We start from the raw sequence: 21,828 nt of genomic DNA, 5'->3' as shown, positions 1-21,828 counted from the left end.
AATAGCCACCCGCCATCACCTCTGCATCCTCCATGGCCCAGCAGCCCATGAATTTAGAGTAAATACCTGTCGACACCCTAGATTTCCTCCATGATATTCTCGACAGAATGAGACCAGGGAAAGGACTCCCTGGTTCTAGCTCTGAGGCAGTGGGGTCTTGACTCAACCATCCGCAACCCCATGCAGGATCCCGGTTTCCCCATATGTGGAACCAGCAGATGGCAGTCTTGCTGTCCGCCAGCCTGGGCTTCCTCTGCACCCACCATCCTTTCCAGTAGTCTTCTTTTTCAGTTACTCCTATGTCAGAGGCTGCTAGCTGTCCCTGAAATCTCTTCTCTTCTTCCTCACTGATTGGCTGCCCTACCAGAGGCAACACATGCCCATGCACACGTGCTTCTTTGAACTATTTGCTGAATAACCCAGAATTCTGCAGTTTTGAATGGGTCCCAACGCAATTCAGGCTGCAGTGCAAGATACTCTGCCAATGGAGCCTGTGACCCAGCACATCCAATGAATGATGCCTCAGTTGTCTCTGAAACAGGCACGTGGCATTGAGCTTTCAGCAAGTCCCAGTCGGAAAATCTCTGCATACCCCACAATTTCCTCTTCTGCAAATGATAATTGATTGTCCTTTTGAGAAATAGCATCTGGCTTCCTTCTGGGCCCTGTAGAGACTGAACTCCTGCCCACAAGACACCAAGGCTATGTAACCTGGCTGAGCACTCAGTCACGATCTGGGTGTCATCTGACCTGTCAAGCCAGGACATGCATGTACAGCAGCATTTTACCAAGTGAAAGTGACAGCACAATGCCATCTGTTCTGCCACATTGCTGCCTCTTCCTCAATCAGTACCCAAGGTCTTGTGGTGAAGTCCCTGTGGTCAGTTGATGGAGGAAGAAAAAACTCGGGCCTGGTGCCAGGTGGAAGTGGATGGTTACAGCACTGCAGGGTGCCCTGGAAGACACTGCAGAAGGCAGATAGCTTCCAAGAACACAGGTCCAAGCTGTCCATCTGGTCGACTACTTTTCAAGTGGAGATAGAAGTCCGACATATGAACCTACATATGCATGGGATAGAGGGTTTGGCTGGATGATCAGGAACATGGAAAGAAAAGATTGCAGGACTGGTAACAAGGAGGTCTGTGGGAGAAGGCATGTGCGCATAGAATGGGAGGGTAATGTGTCCTACGTGCATGTTCCCCCAAAGGTAGCCACTGCAGAGGAGGTCATGGGTCAATATACCAGGGGACAAAATTCCTTGTTTTGTAGCTATTAGTCATTCTCTTTCCCCAGATACCCTTGTGCTTGTCCAATAGGTTCATGAGAACCGGTGTGGTCACTGAGTTATAAATGTTATAACGTGGACTTCCTTTCCTCAAAACCTATTTAGGGGGCTGAAGACATAGCTCAGTTGGTAGAGTGCTTTCCTCACATGCACAAGGCTCTGGGTTCGATCCCCAGCACCACACACATACATACATACACACACACACACACACAAAAAAAAACCCTATTTAGCCAATACCACTGTTGAGTGCGCAGCTTGCCCAGAGTTATGATATGGAACCATTCATCACATTCATCTACGTGGAACCACTTCCATTATACAGGAAGCAGCAGTTGGTCCTCACTGGCTCTCCATGTGGATTTGCCCTCTCTGACCACTACACACAAGGACATAGGATGTCTGGTCTCAGTCTTGGTATTCCATGTGACATTGCTTTGACCAAAGAATCGAGGTTACAGCAAGGGAAGAGCAGCAAAGGGGTCATACCAATGGAAGCTTCTGGTCTTGTCATGTCCTTACTCTTGTACCCAGAAGCAGCGGGATTCACAGAACATTGAAACCGGCTACTGAAGGCTCTGTTCCAATGCTGGCTGGGAGACACTGCAGGGCTGGAGCACTGACCTGCAGGGGGCGGTAGAAACTGCACTTCAACCTGTCATGGTCCTGGTTTCTCCTCAGCTGAGTAACACAGGGCCAGTGGGGCCAGGGTAGAAGAGGGAGTAGTGACTCCACTATCACACATAGTGCTTTCCATCCCTGAAACCGTGGGCCTTGGCCACTTAGAGATGATAAGTACCAAGGACAGAACATTTCTGTTGGGGAACACATCAGTGGTTCCCTTGCTTGGCCATTTGGAGCCCCTCCTACATTGAAATTCCAGGCAAAGAGGTGTCACCTCCCAGGGTGTGGAGCTCCACCTGATTACCAAGGCACGCTGGGCTTCTCTACAAATGCTAGCATGGAGGCTATGTATGGAGATGGGGTTCTAGGTACCCTACAAAACCTTCCCATCTAATGGTAAAAGATGGTTAGAAAACCACAGTAACCCAAGGGCCACCAAAAGTTAGAGTCATTTCACCAGGCAGACTTCCCCAACCAGCAGAGCACTGTTTGAGGCAAAGAGAACAAACATAGAATAGCCGTGGAGAAAAGAGTAATTGTAAATATCAACAATGGCCTTGGGATCAGTTTCAGAAGGGCGGCAGTTGTGAGGATTTTCTTTGCTTGTATGTGCACACTGTGTCACGGGAATGCTAGTGACAGCTGAATTTGGTCTGTAAGTTATAGCTCAGTGAGGCTCGAGTGTGATCTCTAGACCTGGAAGAGTGGGAGGAGAGTATGACTTCACCCCAGGCTATGTGGCAGACAGGCAGGGCCTTGTGAATCTTGTTTTTGGAGAGGGCGAGCGTGTCCCCATTTCACAAGGGCAGTGGATCCTGCTAGGAGAGTAGGCTGCTGTTCTTCTTGAGTAGAGGTTGAATTGCAAGTGAGGAGGCTCTGCGTGTCTGGGTAGCCCAGTGGGACACACAGTACCAGAGTGTCCAGGGTCTCCAAGATCCACCATTGGCCTGTCTTAGATCTGGCTATTTTTAAACGGGCAGATTCTTACCATCTTCTTTCAATATAAAACTATATTCCACAAATTATAATCCTGGCTTAATTCTTTGGGCATTTTAATACATGTTTTCCACTTAGAAACTGGTGTGGGGATGTGCCCTGGGTACCCCCTGAAGGTTAATGTAGGCAAATGTTTGTGAGCAGGCTCTTAAACTGGGAAGTGCTGTGCCTAAGCAAGGAGTGTTTACCTCAAGATCAGAGCTTTGGAAAGTCTCTCCAGCCCAGACCAGCAATTTGGGACCTGCCCTCGACTGAATTGGGGACCTCAACCTCACCTCCAGGCCTCTGGCCTGACTTTGGAAATGAGAGCTGGGTGGACAAACAGGTTTAGAAACGAAAAGCAACTGCTCCTCCTGGATGCTTTATTGGGGGCTTTCAGTGGTTTCTAAGCATGAGCGGCACTGACACCCAGACCCATTCCCAACACAGCAAAAGGCACAGGAAAGTGAGACCCGACCAAGGGGGCAGCATGGAGACAGAGACCCCCCTGCATGCAGCATGGGGAGCCCCTGGAATTGTGGGAAAGGTGGCATTAAAGGAGGTGGAGAGGGACCCACCCCTGCACTTGAGCTGGCACTGACCTTCTGAGAGAAGGCCAACGTGGCTTTTGCTGAAAGTCCCACATTGCAGGGTGGGAAAGCAACTCAAGGTAGGGAGTGCTGACGGCTGCTGCCCGAGGGCATGCTACTGAACGCCAGACTGGACACGCTCAGGAGGAGGGGGTGTGCTCATGGTGTCTGTCCCAGCCATGGTCAGGCCTTGGGGTGCCACTGCCTTGGCCAGTGCTGTCTTAGTCCATGTCCAGGAGAAGAATGAAGCCCCTTCTGATCCTCAGGGGCCTCCACGGGGTCTCTGGCTCTCCAGCCCCAGCCAGCCCCAGGTGCTGGTTGGCAGAGGTGTGTCTTGGTGTTGGCTTTGTCCTGGCAAGAGGGAAGGGAGGCGAGCAGTCAGGTTCTCGGAGCCCCCGGCACCTCCCAGAACCTGGGCCCTGTTGGATGGCAAGGCCGGGGACTCACCTCAGATCCTAACCAGTCCCCACAGTTCCGTGTTGAGACCTTGAATCGAAAGAAAAGGCATTCTGTTTCGTTTCTCTCTCTCTCTCTCTCTCTAGCAGAGCCATGGCCTCAGGTCACAGCATTGGCGACGGCTACTTCTACAACTATGGAATGTTTTCACACCGACGACAGAACTACTCAGAACGAGGGGCGGGAAGTGCTGTCCAGTGTTGGAGGGACAGTGGGTTTCTGAGGTCATTGGGAATCACACAGCACAGACACCGACAGTCAGGCGAGCCCCGGCGGCTCTAGATGTATTTTTTCTTGAGGTACCAGTAGGCGAAGTAGCCCATCCCGCCCAGGGAGCCCATGAGGAAGGACGCCCCGAAGAACGATGGGGGCTTCCGCTTGACCAGCCGGAACGCGTTGGGGATGACCGCCGACAGCAGGGTGGTGTGGACGTCGCCCAGGACTTTCCGGAAGGCAAAGCGTCTCTGGACGCGCTCAAAGAAGGACCGCAGGTTGGGCCGGCTGCCGTCCTCCCAGTACTTCTTAGACAGTCCCAGGAACTTGAGGCGGTGCAGGGTGGCCCCCAGGAGCACGTCGGCAAGGGTGAAGGCACAGCCACAGAGCCACAGCTCACACTTCTGCCCTGGAGGAGGAGAGGGGACGGAGCACTCACTTCCCTCCTCAGCCCAGCCTGTGTCTGCCCACCCGGGTGTCTCCCAGGGGCCGTCCTCACCTGTACAGCTTCTGACGTGTTTTTCTGTTTCTTCTCTCTCTCTCTCATCCTGGGGATTGAATCCAGAGGATTCACCACTGAGATACATCCCTAGTCCTTTTTATTTTGAGCCTGGCCTCAATCCTCCTGCTTCAGCCTCCTGAGTTGCTGGGATTATGGGTGTGAAGCCACCATGCCCGGCTCAACTGACATACATGTGTGTGTGTGGGGGGGGGGCAGGGACTTGGCAGCTGGACAAGTATTCTGTTACTAGGATCCATCCCCAGACCTTTTTATTTTATTTTGAGACAGGGTCTTGCTAAGTTGCCCAGGCTGGCCTTGAACTTGGCATCCTCTTGCCTCAGCCTCCCAAAGAGCCAGGATCACAGGTGTGCAACACAGGGCAAGGCTTAAATCAACTTCCAAAGTGCAAATTGTGTATTTAAACTCTAGAACTTCACATCCAACTGCCTCTCCCCCAGCTCCAGTTGGGGTTTACTCTGCATTTCAAACTCAAAATGTCCAAAAGAGAAAAAAAAAATGTCCAAAAGAGAATTGTGGATTATGGGTCACCCACAAACCCACGGCAGTCACCCCCGCCTTGGTAGTGGTACTGCATGCTTCTGGTGACTCAGGCCAAAAGCCTTCATGCTACCATGAATTCTTTCTCTGGTCCCCCATAGCTAATGGGTCAGTAATTCCCATCAGCTATATCTTCAAAATATATTTTAAACCTGATGTTTAATTTTACCATCCTAATCCAACAACTTTTATCTCATAACCAAATCATCATAATGTCCCTTAGGAGGTCCTTGCCCCTGGAGTCTATTAGCACAGCAGCCAGACGGATCCTGTGAAAACTTGGATTAGGCCACTTGTCTCCACTCAAAACCCTCTAATAGGGGGCTGGGGTAGTGTTCTCGCCTGGCATGCGCGCAGCGCTGGGTTCGATCCTCAGCACCACATACAAATAACACTGTGTCCCTCGAAAAACTAAAGAATAAATATTAAAAAATTCTCTCTCTCTCTAATAGTGTCCCATGATGGTGACAATAGAAGCTGAAGGCCTCCAAGCCCTCCAAGGCCCTGTGGGATCTGGCCCCAGGTACCTTCTGGACCTCAGATTCTACTTCCCGCCCTGTGCTCTTCACCAGCCACACTGCCTCCCTGCAGGTCCTCCTCCTAGGCACGCTCCTCCTCAGGGCCTTTGCATTTTCCCTGGCTCATTCCTCCACTCCAAGGGTCTTTGCTCAAACACCAAATCCCAGGCTCTCCAAGGTTTAGAAATGGAGCAACAGGGAGAAAACAGCAAAGGACAGATAAGGAGCAGCCTCTGAGGGAGGAGATGATCAGGGCACTGGTGTCTGGAGGCTGAGTTAAGGAAGTGTCCCGAGGAGCAGTGCTCAGCTGTGCTCAGATTTCAAGGGTCGAGTAAGAGGCTGGAGCACTGCAATGCATTTAGTGGATGGCAGCCTTGACAGGGGGCAGGGGGACCGGCTGTTGACAGTGACAGCCTGGATAGGAGGAGCTCGAGAGGGGGGAGGAGAGAATAGGAAACAGGGAGCAAAGATGGCTCTTAAGCAGTTTTGCTCTGAGGGGAAGGACAGGCAGTCAGGTGAGGCGGGTCAAGAGCACTTCTGCAAGATGAGAGGGTAAAAGGCCATGGAGTGATGCCGTGGTGGAGGGTGGTGAGGCCACAGGAAGAGGGAGAGGCAATGCGGGGGTTCTTGAGTGGAGGAGCAGGGGTGGGGTCTGGGGCCTGTGGAGGGGCTGGTCTTGGCTAGTTCAGGGACTGTGGTGCATCTTGCTAAGGGGGACAGCATGGTCTGTCATCAAATCTATGTAACCATGGGGACTGAGACGCCCACTCCAAAGAAAAAGCAAATAATCAATCACAAGAAAAGTCTCAATTCTAGAGATGTTCGTGTGATTGACAAAGACGCCTCTTAGCATATTGGTATGGGTCCAAGGAACCTCCTATCTGCGGTCACAATAGGACAAATAGGGCTTGTCCTATTGATGGACACTCCTGCCTGCAGGTAGTCATGGGACCGGGCTGTGAGAATCGCTTCCTAATGCTTTGATTTTCTCCGGGATGTAGGAAGAAAGGGGTCATCAGAGAGTGAGGATGGGGGACAGTGGAGGGTGGGGGGCTAAGGAGATGGTCACAGAAGCCCTCTGGAGATTGCAGTAGCGGGAGGCAGGGCAGGGGTAATGTCCCCAAGGCTGCTGCCCACCAGCTCCAGCGAGTCTTCAGGTTTCCCCAGCCATGTTTAGGGCCAGTGTAGGCCCAGGGCAGGTACTGAATAGGGGACAAGGTCTGGCTAGTGTGATGAAGCCGGCAAGAGAGGTGGGCCCATAGCAAGGGAGTGAGCATACACAGACTTGAGAATAGACCTGGATGGAGCCCAGATACTGGGCCACAAGGAGAACCCAGCAAGTAGGCTGGGAAGAGGGGCCTGTGGGTGGGAGATGCCCCAAGGAGTGTGGTGTAGTTCCCTAAGTCCTTGCGACAACCCTAGCAAGCAGATGTGATTATTATCTCCATTCTACAGACGAGGAAACTGAGACATGAAGAGGTCAAGTAACTTGGTCAAAGTTGCACAGCTAGTATATGGTAGAGCACAGCCTGGAGTCAAACCCAGGCTACTTTACATCATGCTGCTCTTTTCCACATGCAGATGAACATTGACACCATGTGTTGATGGGTGTTGATTCTGAGCTGGGACATACAAGCATCTCCACATGTACACTCGGCCCCGTCAGTAGGTGCACACTGTGTTTTGGTCTGTGTGGATCTGTCTGCGTGTACCCTGTGCCTGCCTGCACAGATCCATGCAGCTCCTGCTCGTATTTGCATGTGGGTACCTGCACACGTGGGCTTTGTGTCCACATGGTGCATCTCCTGAAGGACAGCGCACACTCACACTCTCGGGTGGCTTGCCTGCAGACCTGCTCTGAGAACTGCTACCCCTCCTGCGTCTGTTTGCAGGCAAAGTACCCTGAGGGACCACAGGTGCCCCTTGGCTGCCGTCTGATGTCTCTGGAGGGCCCCTTCGTTTCTCCTCTCTTCTCCCCCGCCGTCCTGCATCCCTTTCATAAAGCCCCAGACCCAGTCAACCCCCAGCTGGCACTCCTGAGCCTGCCAGTCCCTCCTGCTGCAGACAATCCACAGCGGAGCTGGAGAGTCATGCTCCTCTCAGGGCTGCGAAGCCCAGAAGGACACTGCGGGTCCTGCTGCACTTCTTGGGTGGCCTTGTTCCCACTCCCTGGGACACCACTGCTGTCCTCTCCTTCTCTCCTCACCCCTCAGGACTTTCTCCAGGTCTCTCTCAGCTGATGACTTCATCTTATGCTTCATTCAGAAGAGAGCAGCCTTCAGGTCTGAAAGGCCTCGCCCCCACCCCCACCAGGCACACGGGCTTGGCTCCAGCAGCTCCAGCCTCTGCCTCCTGCTCCCTACCCATGCTGACCTGGCAGGCCCTGTCCTCCACTCCCAGGCCAGTCCCTCTGCGGTCCTCTGCACTTATCCGAAGCTGCGTATCTCTAGTTGGCCTTTCTAGATCCTCTTCTCCTTCTCCAAGTTGCTCTGAGCCCCAGGAGGCCAACCTGATAGAGCTCCACCCCTTTCATCTGGACTTTGAAGTGCCACTTGCTTCAGTCCTTGGGATTTGAATAACGGTGACCCAAGTGGAGGCTGGAAGACGCTTTGCTCTCAAGTTGCTCTTGGCAACCCTGTGACTGCCACCGCATGACCGGGTCTGGGCTAGCCTGCTGGATGAGGAGCAGCAAGTGGTCCAGTTACCTCCACTGGCCCCGCTGACACTGCCAACAGCGGACACGCCAGTGAGGCTGGTGGCTGCTGGCTGATCACAATTGCAGGCATGAAGCCAGCCATCTTACCTGGGACCAGCCCATGCTGCTAAGCCACAAGTCATGATGAACATATGAAAGGTTCTTTGTGGGAGACACTCAGATTTGGCATTGTTTGTTACGCAGTAAGGCTAACGGATACAACCCTTTCTCAAAACCCTCCAAGAACTTCCCCATTGCACTCAGTGTAAAATAACCTCATAAATGTCAACTTGCCCTGAAGCCATGATCACCCCCTGTCCGCTCCAGCTGTCTCTGGCCTCACTCATATCACTCACCCCACGATGTACCACACAGCTGCTTGAGAGGCCCCCAATTCCTCCCACCTCCCCACCTCCACAGCATGCCCTAGTCTGGGAGACAGCTCCCTCCTTCCTTCTCCCCTAGGTTTCTTCTCTATCAGGTCTCACGTTATCAAACTTGTCCTACCCATTTTACTTTTTTTTTTCTGGTGGTGCTGGGGATCGAACTCGGAGCCTCAGGCATGCCAGGCAAGGGCTCCTCAGGGACCTGCACCCAGCCCTGCCCATTTTGGTCTTCCTTTGTGCGTGTGTGGTTCTGGGGTTTGAACCAGGTCTCAAGCATGCTAGGCGAGCCTCCTCCCCCGAGAGCCCCTGGCCTCGTCCATCTTCACACATCACTCTTTGTAACTCTGTTTCCTCATGAAATTGTTTGACCAATACCTTTTTCTCTTCTGGATCATAAACTCCATGAGAGCAAAAGTGGGGTTTGTTTTTGCTTCCAATTTGATCCCCAGGATCTGGCACATATGAGATGCTCAGTAAATATTTGAATAAATAAATGGAAAAAATGAAAGTGGGGCCGGGGCTGGGGCTCAGTGGTAGAGCACTTACCTAGCATGCTCGGGGCCCTGGGCTCAAACCCCAGCAACAGCAAACAAATAAATGAACAAACAAAAAACCTTTCCAGAAAAATGGTAAGAAGGATTTTTAAAACTGCTCTTTCTAGAACATTTTGCCTTGAGTCTGGCACTGTCTGAAGTGCTCAGAGCTCACTACCTTCACAAGTCTTCTTAAACCTGCTGTGAGTTACTTTCCGTTATTTATTTTGCAGATGATCTCGGAGGAGCAGTGAATTCCACAAGTCACAGAGCAAGGAGATGGCTGATTGGGAATCTGCACTGAGGTCATCCGGCTGTATGCTAGGGGTCATAACTGTGACACTATAATACCTCCCGACTCTGGGCTCAGCCCACCAGGAGAGAAGTGGACCCACCTGAGTGTCCCCTAGGGCAGGCAGTGGTGCCCTGGTTGGGGAATGAATGGCAGAGGCCATGAGGACACAGCCAGTCAGAGCTTTAAAACCCACAGCCACTTCCCTGGGCTTCTGCTGCCCCTCAGCCCCGAGGGGCACAAGGACCATCCACACCTCTCCAGTCTGAACAGCTCAGCCATCTCACCCAAGGGCAATGCAACACCTCCACCTCTCAGAAGACCTCCTGACCCAAAGACAGGCAGGCAGCAGGGTCCCCACCTGGGAATCCCTCGAGGAACATTCATCCAGAGCTCTCTTCCAGAGCCACCCACTCTGGCCCCAGTCAAGGTCAGACCCTGAGCCCCCCTTGATCACAACAACAGCTAACATTTGTTGAAACTCCCGTCCTGTGTGCCAGGCCCCGCGGTGCTACCCGTACATGCATTTTCTCATAAATCCTCACAACTCATGAAATGAGAGTTCTCATCTCAGAAGAGGCACCAGAGCTAGTGCCTAAGAACCTGGAGCCAGAGTTTGAATCCACACTCCACCACTTCTCCGTGTGAACTCAGGGGAGCTGCTGAATGTCTCTGTGCCTTAGTTTCTTCATCTACTAAATGAGAATAGTCTCTACCTCCCAGGGCTGTCATGGGTATTGAGCGAGTTGAACTCCATGAACAGTGTTCACAGACAGAGAGTGCTGATAAATACGTACATTGTCCTGGCTGAATTCTGTCCCTTCCTAACTTCACACGTTCTGAACTCCCAGTGTCACAGAATGTGACTGCGTTTGGAGACAGGGCTCTAAAGAGGTGAGTCCAAATGAGGACGTTAGTGTGGGCCCTAATTCCCTCCTCATAAGGCCAAGTCTGAGCCTGCAGAGGCACTAGGGCTGCTCAGCAGAGGAATGAGCTTTGAGGACAGTGGGAAGACACCATGTTCAACCAGGAGGGGCTCAGAAGGAACTTGCCCTACCGACACCTTGACCTTGGACGTCCAGCCTCCAAGACAGGGAGGAAGAAGGTTTCCACTTTTTAAGTGACCAGGTCTGTGGTGTTTTGTTTCAGCAGCCCTAACAAACTAATACCTAGGTACCATGTGATTCAAGGTCACCCAGCCAGAGAACCACAGAGCTGAGACTGTCCAACCCAAAGGCCAGCTTTGGACTCACCATGTATTTTGGCCCCTGAAAGCTCTTCTGTAATCCCCCCCTCGAGCACCCTCTCCAGTGGAAACTGGAAAGTTCCTTCTCGAGGTGTGTGTCATTGTTTACCCAGCCAGCCCATGCTTTTTTCCAGGAAAATCTGAGGCAGCAGCCTCAGTGTGTATGATGATGTCCCTGCTCAGGACTTTAGGTCTCTGTGTGTCTTGAGCCATTAGTTATGAGGTGCTGCAAAGAACACTGAACTCTTTGAGAGGGAACCTGTTCTTGACCTAACACTTATGAGCTGTGTGACCTTGAGCAAGTTACTTCATCTCTCTGAGCCTCAGTTTTCTCATCCAGAGAAGAAGCTCGCCTTTAGCTGTACGTCTATTCAGCTATATGCACCAGGAACAGTGCTGAGTGCTTTTAATGTTCCCCAGAGTCCAACAAGATGGGGTTAAGGTTTTAAGTTGTGTTATTACCATCCCATTTTACAGATGAGGAAAACTGAAGATCCAGGAGAGAAAGCAACTTGTCCCAGGCCACAGAGCAAAGCTGGAACTCTAACTCAAATCTGCCTGTCTCTGACACTGTTCTGCAGCCTCCTGTGCACACAGACAGGCCACACATGGCCCAGACATTTGTACTGTTGAGCACACAAGACTAACAGGCCTCCAAAAAAAGAGCAAGGCAGAAGGGTCCACAGTGAGACTGAGAGAAGGGCTGAAGTCAGTGTCACGGCTAATGGAGCTGAGTGGCAGGGAGAGGGGACTCTAGGCTGGGCTGCAGGAACAAGGGGGTGGGGCTGGGAAGGAAGCTGTTCAAGAGCAGGTGGTGTCAAGATCAGAGCCTGGAGGTCTGGCTGCAGTGGGAAGGAACACCGAGCTGTCCCGTGCAGGGCCAGGTGAGGTGGTGTGGAGGCTGATGACCACCACAGCCGCGTCACCAGCCTCTATTCAGCTGTGTGCTACGCCCTGATCTACGCTCTCTGTGCGGGTGGTCTCATGCAGTGTCCCAGCGTCTCTGGGGCAGGTCCTCCTGTTATCCCCACTCCGTATGTGGAAGCTGAGGGCCATGGAAGTGAGTACCTTGCCCACGGTCACTCAGCCAGTAAGTGACCAAGCTAGATTTCAACCTGGGTCTACCCAACTCCAGAGCCCAGGATCCCCACCCTCTGGGAGGTCTTCTGAGATCTTGGGGGAGAAAGACCCTGGGCAGGGGCAGGGGCAGGGGCAGGGGCAGGGAGGGGTGGTAGAAGCGGGGCCTGCAGCCCCCGCCGCCCCGGGGCCAGCACCCACCCTCGTTCTCCAGCTTCCTCTTCTCCAGCTCGGCCTCGATCTGGTCGAGCACCATGGCCAGCTCCCCGAGGATCTTCTTCAGGTAGCTCACGTCATCATGCTCCAGGATCTTGGCCTGTGGCAGGACGGGCAGGAGCCGGAGGCTGAGTTTGCTCGGTGGCGTCAGGATTCGCAGGGGCAGGAGGGGCTTCACCTAAATCCCTTGGCAAACCCAGCCTTCCTCATCTGGTGCTGGACGGTCCAGTGAGCGTGGCCATCTTGCCCAAATCCCGGCCACGGGGCTGGACACTCAGACCTCCAGCCCCTGGGAGGGTTGGCTGCTAGTGGCAAACAGGTGTCCTTTCTCCAGAAAATGGCTGTCAATCATTGAGGAGCTGCCTTGACCAGAAACACATGGGAGGTTGTCCCCAACCCTACACCCCACCAGGTGGTCTGTAGCCAAGGGCCAACTGATATGGGGGCATTAAAGGGTGGCCCTGATAACAAGGTGGACTGGCTGTGTGGTGCCTCTGGTGCTCCAGAGCTTCCCAGGGGACCAGGCGAGGCGTGGGCCCTTCTTCTTCCCTTTCTCTGCCATCCCCACGGGGCTCCCCTCAGAACCTTCTTACCCAAGAACCTGTGTTCAGTGCTCTGCTTTTGGAGACAGAGCCTCAGGTGTGAGGAACAGGCCCTGGGGTGGCGGTGGCTTGCCCAAGGTCAAGCAGCCAGTAAGTGGCAGAGGACACAGAATTGGCAAAGCCAGCAAGGATTTCCTTTTCAAATCAGCAGCCAGTGATCACCTCAGAGCCGCCTTCTCCAGTTGTCCCTCCCATGGACAGACGGTGGGGAGCGCGGGTGGGCCGGGGCACTCACCATGAGCTTCTTCTGCTTAGACAGGTAGGGCTCCGAGAGCTGGGGCTCCTCTTCGTGGTCCAGTTTCATGAGGTCCGTGGTGGCGTTGGCTAGATGTCCTGAGAAGAGAACAGGAAGAGTCCTATCCTGACCCCCAGGGCCTCCCGTCCTTCCCCATGACCGGGAGTCAGTCCATCTGAACACTGGTGGGGGATGACAACGGCAGCAGCCAAGACTTAGGGTCACTACAGGCTATGACACGGGGCCATGAGACACCACCCTGCCCTAGGCTCAGGCCAGTGGGTGAGAAAGACACCAAGTCCTTGTGACATGGCACAACCCATCTGTAACGAAGAATGGCACAATGCTGTGGGGCCTAGAGGGCCCCCAGGAAGCCTCACTGAGGAGGAGACAGCGCCTGGTGAAATAGCAGGAGATGCCGGAAACAGGCGGAACTGCAAACCCAGGCCTTATTGTCCTCTAGGCCTCCCTGCCCCTCTCCCACAGCACCCGGGCCTTCCCTGCCCTCTAAGAGCTGCGGGACCCACCTTCTCCACCTCCTGATTGCTCCCTCTTTCACTGAGTGCCCCAGTGTTCCTGTCCCTGGTGATGCAGTTCAGTCACCTTGAGTGTACTAGACCCCACCAAACCTTTGGGGCTGGCATGATCGACAGCTCCATGGGCATCTTCCAGAAACACCCCATGCAGGGTCTGGGGTTGTGGCTCAGTGATAGAGCACTCACCTAACATGTGTGGGGCCCTGGGATCGATCCTCAGTACCATGAAAAGATAAATAAATAAATGTATTGTGTACAACTAAAAAGTAAAAAAAAAAAAAAAAGAAGAAGAAAGAAAAAGAAATACCCTGGGCACCCAAGCCCTTCTGCATCCACTTAACTCCCTTTTAAGTACAGCATTTTGGGTGATTTCCGTCCTTCTTTTTTCCCCGCTCACTGGTATATCTTTGAGAACACATCTGTCATATTTTAAATAGTGGCATGCTATGCCATTATATGGTAGTGCTTATTTGCACAGTTACTTATTTGCACAGTCCCCAACCCATGGCAGGGGGTTAATTTCCAGCTGTGTTTCCCACTATGACCAACGATGCTGTGGTGACTATCTTTGTACTTCTTGGGGCATATGTCCAGGTGTGCCTGTGGGCCAGTCTCCAAGGCGTGAGCTTTCTGTGCTTGGTCAGTGCCCTCCAGAGAGTGCCCGTTTTCTTAGTCTTGCACTGTAATTGCTTGATCTTTGTCTTTGCTCCATGGAACTGAGACTCTGGGACGGCAGGAGTTGTGTCTAACCCTGTCTGTTCCCAGCTCCCTCCTGGTCTCCTAATGTTGTCGACTGAACAGGGAAGGCCACATGGATAAATTCTGAGTCTTGTTCAAGGGAATTCTGGAGGGACAGGACTGATGCCCCTCCCTGCCTTTGAACATGAGTGGGACAGAAGAGGATGTGAGAGACGGGGGGAAGTGACCATTTACCAAACACCTATGATCTGCTAGGGCTCTTCCTGTCTCTTGTGACTATGGGACCCCAAGGTGTCTGCAGGAGCCTGGACCGAAGTCTATAGACAGCTGGCAAAGGGCCAACGGAGACTAGTCCCACCCCCAACCAGAGACCCCACTGGGGCCTGCCACATCTGGGCATCCTTCCTGGGCAACCATGACCCTGAGTTCTCTCAGGGCCCTTGGCCACCAATGACAGTCTGTGGCTGGGATTTCTGGGGGAGGCTTGCAGCTCCCCACCAGTAACAAAAACCTCCGCAGGACAGGCAGCCTCTTCCTGGGAAGGTGGGAGGGCGGGCTTCCAGAGATGGAGGGCCGCAAAGAGGGAAGAGAAGAATGGCGGCGGGAGGAACCCCCAGTGAGAGACAGGGGCAGAGAGAGAAGCAGGGACAGAAGAGGTGAGAGGAAGAGCAGAGGCAGGAGGAAGAGACCCGGGAGGGGAGCAGGGTGCCCAAGAGGGACTCCTGTCCAATGGAGGGGTGCGCGAGGGTGGGGCAACAGTTCCCGCGAGGCAGGGCACTCACTGCGGATCTCGGCCGTGGCGTACTTGGGGATCATGGAGTCGGTGGTGAGCTCAGGGTGCAGGATGCAGCCATGCGTGTAGGCGTCCATGGGCAGCGCGTCCAGCAGCTCCCGGTACTGCAGCACCCGTGCGTGCTGCGGGCTGCCCACCTCGGGCATCAGGGCCACCACGTGCTCTGTGGGGCACAACCAATGGCCGAGCTGGGGTAGGCGCTGATCCTGACTCAGCCGCCAGCCCCCCAGCATCCTAGAACAAGGACCGTCACAGAGAAGGCCCGGTCACCCACTTCCAGGGCTCTGCCGCTGGCCCACCCCGGGATCCAGAGGTCCAGTGGGGCCTCTCCTTGCTGGGCTCTGCCAGGCTGTCCCTGCAAGGGCAGCTCCTCTTAGCCTGACTGTGGCCAGGAGGGACCTCGGCCTCGTGCTGCCTAATTTCATAAGGGACTGGAAACCTGGATGTTTAAGCTCAAGTCTCCTTGATTTTTAACCACGGGCAAGTTCATTAAATATATATGTATGTATCCTTCTATATAAAATCATACATTATATGTATAAATTACTCGCCGGTGACTAAATATCCACGGGCGTGTGTTTTCTCTTTGTGCAGGGTGTGGAACCCAGGGCCTCTACCATGGATCCTCACCCCCTCATTCCTTTTGAAGAGCACCTGCTGGTCCCTGATCCCCTCTCAGTGACCGCCTGAGCCTCTGCCTGGGCAGTGATCTCCTGAGCCTGGGGATGGCCAAAGGGAGGGAGAGGACATAGGGTCCTGCAGGGCCTGGGGTGTTAGGACCCTGCTTGTGTCTATGGGGTTCCTGTGAGTCTGGCCCCGGGCTGGGACCTGGGAAATCTGGACCCTGTCTTGGGGACCTGAGGGCCTCCTAAGGGCCTGTGTCTGTGCCTGTGACTGCAGAATTCCTGGGGAAGGGGGCTGTGGCCCCTGGGGAGAGCCGTGGCCATACCTCCCGTGAAGGTGCGCTCTACGTAGTCGATGATCTGGTTGTAGTCGCTGATGATGTTGTCCCGGTGGATGATGACAGGCACCTCCTCGCCCAGGTTGAGCCGCATGAACCAGGGCTCCTTGTGCTCGCTCTGCGGCAGGCTCACGTCCCGCTCCTCACATGCCAGGCCCTTCTCGGCGATCACCAGTCGCACCTGCAGGCGCCAGGGTCAGAGCGGGGAAGGCAGGCGGACACGAGGGACACTGCCCAGGCGGGGCAGGGCGTGCGGGGAGGGAGGTCAGAGGTCACACACAGGAGGGGGACACTGTTGCTTTCAGCGCAGTCTTGGGCACAGGGGCGGGGGTAATGTCTCAGGGGCATATATTGGGCAGTGGGGGAACATGGGCCTGCCCGGGGTTGAGAGGTGGTGCTGCCGCTGTCTAGGGCCTGGGTTTTACACCTGGACACACCGGGATGGGACTCCTAGCTGGGCCATGGGGGCAAACTCTTTAAGTGTTCTGAGCCTCAGTTTCCCTATTTGCAGAATGGGGGTATCACCAGTCCTGGCACACTTTGCCAGTGTGGGTCTGGCACATAGATGGCAATTCGTGATTATCATTATCGTGATCTGACACTTACTCTGGTCTCTGGAGGTAGATCTGTCCAGGAGATTCACAGAAATTCTAATCATTGTCATAATCAAGAGCTAAATTTCTCAAATTAATTGGGAACAAAGTGAGGTGAAAAATAATTTGCCAACATGAGTTGAGGTTTTATTGCTTCCGAACAAGTGCTTTCCCATCTGGCTGTCTGCTCACAGTAGCCTCCCAGGGGAAGACGGAACAGGGAATATTTCCCTATTTTCCTTGATGAGAAAACTAAAGCCCAGAAAGGGCAAGCAACATACCCAAAGTTACACAGCAGACATAAGGCTAGCAACAATGGTTTCTGACTCTCAGACCAGTGAGTGCCCTTTCCTCTGAGGAATTCCTCCTGGAGTCCTGGGCTTGCCCTCTCCTGAGTCCTTCCTTGTCGCTAGGGTGTTCCAGACAAACACCTGAATTGGCAAAAGCCAACAGCCTTGAGGCTGGGCCTGCTCCTGACTCAGCCCAGTATTTCTTTTCTTTTTATTTATTTTTTTTAAATGGATCATTTATTTATTTATTTATTTGTGGTGCTGAGGATGGAACCCAAGGCCTCACACATGCCAGGCAAGCGCTCTACCACTGAGCCATGACTCTAGTCCCCAGCTCAGTATTTCTGAGCTGGAAACAATCAGGCCTGGTTAGAGATCACCTAGTCCAGTTGTCTGTAACTGTGGATGGAGACTCTAAAAGAAGGAGAAACTCGCCCCAGATCCCCTGGCAGGGGGATGGCAAGGGATCCCCCCCTCCCCCCGCAGTCTCCTTCCCACATTCTACTGCAGTTCTGGGAAGAAGGGGGCACCCCTGAGAGAAGCAAAGGTGGGTTCTCGCTGAGCATCCCGGAGTCCCAGGCCTGGGTGCACTTGGCCTCCCTCTCAGTGCCAGCAGAGGCAGCATGGTGGCAGGGACAGGGCCTTGGAGGGTGTGGGGTCAAATCCCTGCTCCAGCCTTGCTGGATGGCCGAGTGGCCTCATTTCTGTGTGCCTCCTGCTCCGTGAAGTCCCAGAGCGACTCCCTGAGACAGCTGTGTGAGGGTTCAAGGCCCCAAGCCCTGTGCCACATTTCAGCTCCCCGGTTTAGACAAGGTTTCAGAGGCCGGCAGGACTTGAAGCCCAGCTGTGCAGCATATTTGCTATGTGACCCTGGACACGTCAGGCAACCTTTCCGATCTCTGATTTTTGTGAAAGGAGGACTGTGATCTATTCCTTCAAGGCTGGTGTGAGGTGGAATGGGTGCTGTGTGTGGAGTCCCAGCATGGAGGTTAACCTGTGGGTGCTGAGCACGCGCCTGCACGACCTCCCTGCACCCTGGCTGGCAACCTGGAGCACCCCCTGCCTGCCCTCTCGGCTAACACCCCTCCCACTGGGCGGAGTGCGGAGGGGAAGTAGCGGGGGGGGGGGGGGGGGGGGGGGGGGGGGGGGGGGGGGGCCCTTGCCCGTGCTCTCCACAGATGCATCTGCTCTGATGAAGCACTGGGTGAGCGTGTTGGTGTGCGGGAGCCAGAGCGTGTGCAACTTGGGTCTTGGCGCACACGCATGGCCCGTGCCCTGCAGAAACCCGGAGCTCAGGGGTGGCACCGTCCACCCTTTTCTTCTTGTCCCTCCTTTTCCCCTGGGAGTCAGGCTCCACCCCCAACCGCCCAGCCAGGCTGGGCCCTCGCAGATGCAGCTGGCCTTCCATCCCTGCAGGCACCTGCTCCTGGCGACTCCCCAGGCTCTGCCCCTGGCTCCAGTGAGGGTATGGGGCTGCTGCCGCCTGGGGAGGGGACTATCTTTAGAGGCACAATAACCCTGCCTGGAGCCGCCTCAGGGTCACCCTGGCAGGTGGCCAAGGAGACTTTCACCTTCAGCCGAGCTGCAGGCCAGAACCCGGTGCCAGCCTGCGGGGGAGGGAACCTGAAAAGAACCAAGCCCAAGGGAAGGGCACAAAGCCACCAAAGCCATCTGCCATCTCTGCCTCCTGGAGGCTCCACCAGACGTAGGTGGTCACCACCCCTGTGATGAGACTTCAGCCATTGCCCACTGGTGCTTCAATGTGAGGGGTCAGACACTGTCCCTTCTTAGCCAGGCCCTGTTTATGTGGTGCACTGATTTGGCATCTGTACCCAGTCATTTAGTTGCTGTGTGACTTTCTAAAAGGCACTCAAGTCTCTGAGCCTTAGTTTGTTTATCTCAAATATCTTTCCCCACCAAAAGAAAAAATTAACAGATTTTTTTTTTGTTTTTTAAAGCAGTTATGTGTTTGCAGAATCAAACACTTTCTTTAGGTAACAACTTATGGCTTACAAATACATCACTTCTTAACAGTTGTTCATTGAGGGCCTGCTATGTGCCAGGTCTTGTTCCAAGTGCTAGAGATTCTGAAATGAATGAAAGAAACAAAGATCCCTTCTAAGGTGCTGATGCGCTAATGGGGGCAGATGATAAGCAGTTAAAATGATGAAACCAAGGAACAGGCAAGAGCTATTGGGATGCAAGCATGTCAGGGAGATGGGCTGCAGTTTTAAATAGGAAGGACCATGCAGGGGGCAGTGGTCCACGCCTTAATCCCAGCAATTTGGGAGCTGAGGCAGGAGGATCACAAGTTTGAGGCCAGCCTGAGTAACTTAGCGAGAGAGACCCTGTCTCAAAATAAAAAAAATAAAAAGGGCTGGGCTCAGTGGTAGAGCACCCCTGGATCCAATCCCCAGGCCCACAATACATAAGTAGAGTGGTCCAGCAGGGCAGGTCTCTCTGAGGATGCGACCCTTGAGCAGAAGTTGAACAAGGTGATCACACTGGGATCAGAAAAGGGAGGTCCAGGCAGAGGGAATGGACGGTGCAAAGGCTCTGAGGCAAGATCAAGTGGATGTGTTTGGAAGTCAGCAAGGAGGATGAGGGCAGGATGGTTGGAGCAGGTTCAGGGAGATGAGGAGGGAGGAAGGATCTCGAGGAGGGGCTTTTCAGCAAGGAGCCATGAGTAAATTCAGGGACTGTGTGAACCTTCAATGAGAAACTGACATGTTTACTTCAGTAATGGAAACTGATGCGGGCCTGCCCTTCTTCTAGGGATGTAGGCGATAAAGTACCGCGGTGTCACCTCACTTGACAGTTGTTGCAGTCACCTCGAAATATCATGCACACTCATCGAGACTTCAACATGACAGCAGCGAGCAGGCCTGCCACTAGGCTGTGTTATATAATGGGTTAATCAGAAACACACATATCATTATATAACACATGTGTTTTAAAAATATTTCGATAGCTGTACTTCAATATGATTGGTTTCCTTTCTACTCTATAAATCTTAGGTGTTTTATTTTATTCAATTAAAGACAGTAGCTGACTAGGGCCCATAGGCTTCCCCTGACTTTGTCCTGACCAGGCAAGATCAGGAGCCTGCAGTAGGACCTCAGTCCACTGGGAGGACTCTGGGTCTTTCTTGGAGGGACTGGGGAGGCATAGCAGGCTTCTGAGCAGGAGAGGAGTGGAATGTGGTGCTCTGCTGGCCCTGTCAGTTCTTACCTGTGGGCCTTGGGCAGAATAGTAAATGGCCAAGTGCAGCAGAGACAGACTGGGAGGCGGGCAGTGCTTGGGAGTTTGAAAGTGAGGCTGCTCGGGGAGGCAGAGACCATTCTCCCTGCCCAGTGACAGGACTGGTTCCTGGTAGGAAGTTGGGTCTCTTACCCCAGGAACAAAGGCTGGGCTAGGGGCTCCCCAGATCCATCCAAGACAGAACCTGAGAAGGTGGGGTAAGGGACTCTAAACCAGGCTTGGGGCAGCAACCAGAAGAGGTCCTCAGAAAGTTGCCATGGTAGAAATAACCGCAGTATCTACAGCTAACTCTCACATAGCACTTCTGCACTGTTCTGAGAGCAGCACGTGCATTTACTCCTTTAATCCCTACAAAGCCCCAGCAAGGTGGGTACTAACACTTACTGATATCCTTGACCTATAGAGGAGGAAGCAGGCACAGAGACAGTACATAATTTGCCCAAAGTCACACAGCTAACAAGTAGCAATCTTAGTTTTTTTTTAATATTTATTTTTTTAGGTGTAGATGGACTCCTTTATTTTTATGTGGTACTGAGGATCGAACCCGGGTCCTGCCTGTGCTAGGCGAGTGCTCTACTGAGCCACAATCCCAGCCCCCAATCTTAGTTTTTTTAATAAGCTGGCAGGTATGAGTGAGGACAGAGGGACGCACAAAGGCAGGGGGCACAGAGATAAAGGGTTGTTCTCCCTTCTTAGGGAGGAGGGAGCAAGGCAGGCTGTACCACCCATCTACTCCTTTTTCCCCTGGGGAAGCTGAAGACCAGAGAGGGTCAGGCCACACAGCTGTTCGTGGGGCTTCCAGCGCTACACTCAGAGTCTGATGCCCTGCATTTCTTGCCCCCTCTCAAACTCACTTCTACTCTGAAAGGCAGAGGAGGCTGTGCCAGGAACACCCTCCGAAGCCACTGTTTGCACCACACATTCAGAGCCTCCTTCAAACCCCTTGGCCTCCAACTATCATATACGGTGGTGCTTGGAGGTGCACAGTGTTAAGCATGTGACTGTAGGTGACAGTATCCCATCCTCACAGCGCTCTGAGCGGGTACTGCCATTATCTGCACACAGATGAGCCAAGTGAGACCTAGAGAGGAGGGACGCCTGCAGAGGGACACAGTGGCTTGGGGTTGGGCCTGGTCTCTAGCGGGTGCCACAGCCTGTGTCTTTATAATGGAGGCCAGCCCTGGGTGAGCACATCCTACATGCTATCCCAGGTGATTCACATGGGTCCGTCTGCTGACTTGCAATGTCCTTCCTGTCCAGGAGCTCTGTCATTATCCGTAGGGAGCAGGTTGGATAACTGGGGCACAGGAGATCAGCACCTGAATGGGGTTACCTGCTGGCTGATGGCAGAGCTGAGTGCCAAGCCAGGGCTCCAAAGCCTGGGTCTCCAATAGCCCCCGCACCCAGCGGAGCTACTGTCAGCCCTGGAGGTGGGCTGTTTTCTGCTATTAATACCTCATGTGCCATTAGGGACAGGCTTCTCAGAGATCCACGGTGGGGCCTCTCTGTAGGCAACCAAGGCGCTTCAGGGCTTTGGGAAGGCAGGGAATGTGCCCGCTGGGCTCCTGCTCCATGTCGCGCACTACACCTCTCCATCCTCTAAGACTCCCATGGATTCTGCAGGGGAGGACGGAAAGTCTCCTTTTCCAGATGAGGATGTTGTGGTACAGAGAGGCAAACCAACTTTTCCAA

At 53.6% G+C, this 21,828-nt stretch overlaps 1 protein-coding gene across 2 annotated transcripts in view; it reads right to left on the bottom strand.

Annotated features, from left to right (window-relative positions):
• Positions 1–4,187: 4,187 nt before the first annotated feature.
• The window catches only part of Gdap1l1 (ganglioside induced differentiation associated protein 1 like 1), a 41,717-nt gene continuing 24,076 nt past the window's right edge, over positions 4,188–21,828 (bottom strand). For both annotated transcript variants that reach the window (XM_040276226.2, XM_078051838.1), the window contains exons 2-6: positions 15,981–16,173; positions 15,021–15,194; positions 13,004–13,101; positions 12,152–12,266; positions 4,188–4,552 (exon numbers count right to left, since the gene is read on the bottom strand). In XM_040276226.2, the coding sequence (XP_040132160.1) occupies positions 4,209–4,552; positions 12,152–12,266; positions 13,004–13,101; positions 15,021–15,194; positions 15,981–16,086 (837 nt within the window). In that variant the 5' untranslated portion in view covers positions 16,087–16,173 and the 3' untranslated portion in view covers positions 4,188–4,208. The remainder of the gene's footprint in view (positions 4,553–12,151; positions 12,267–13,003; positions 13,102–15,020; positions 15,195–15,980; positions 16,174–21,828) is intronic.

This window comes from Ictidomys tridecemlineatus, chromosome 5 (genome assembly GCF_052094955.1).
Source record: "Ictidomys tridecemlineatus isolate mIctTri1 chromosome 5, mIctTri1.hap1, whole genome shotgun sequence".
In the NCBI taxonomy this organism is placed as follows: domain Eukaryota; kingdom Metazoa; phylum Chordata; class Mammalia; order Rodentia; family Sciuridae; genus Ictidomys; species Ictidomys tridecemlineatus.
The sequence above is the reverse complement of the archived record's forward strand: the minus strand, read 5'-3'. Positions and strand labels throughout refer to the sequence as shown.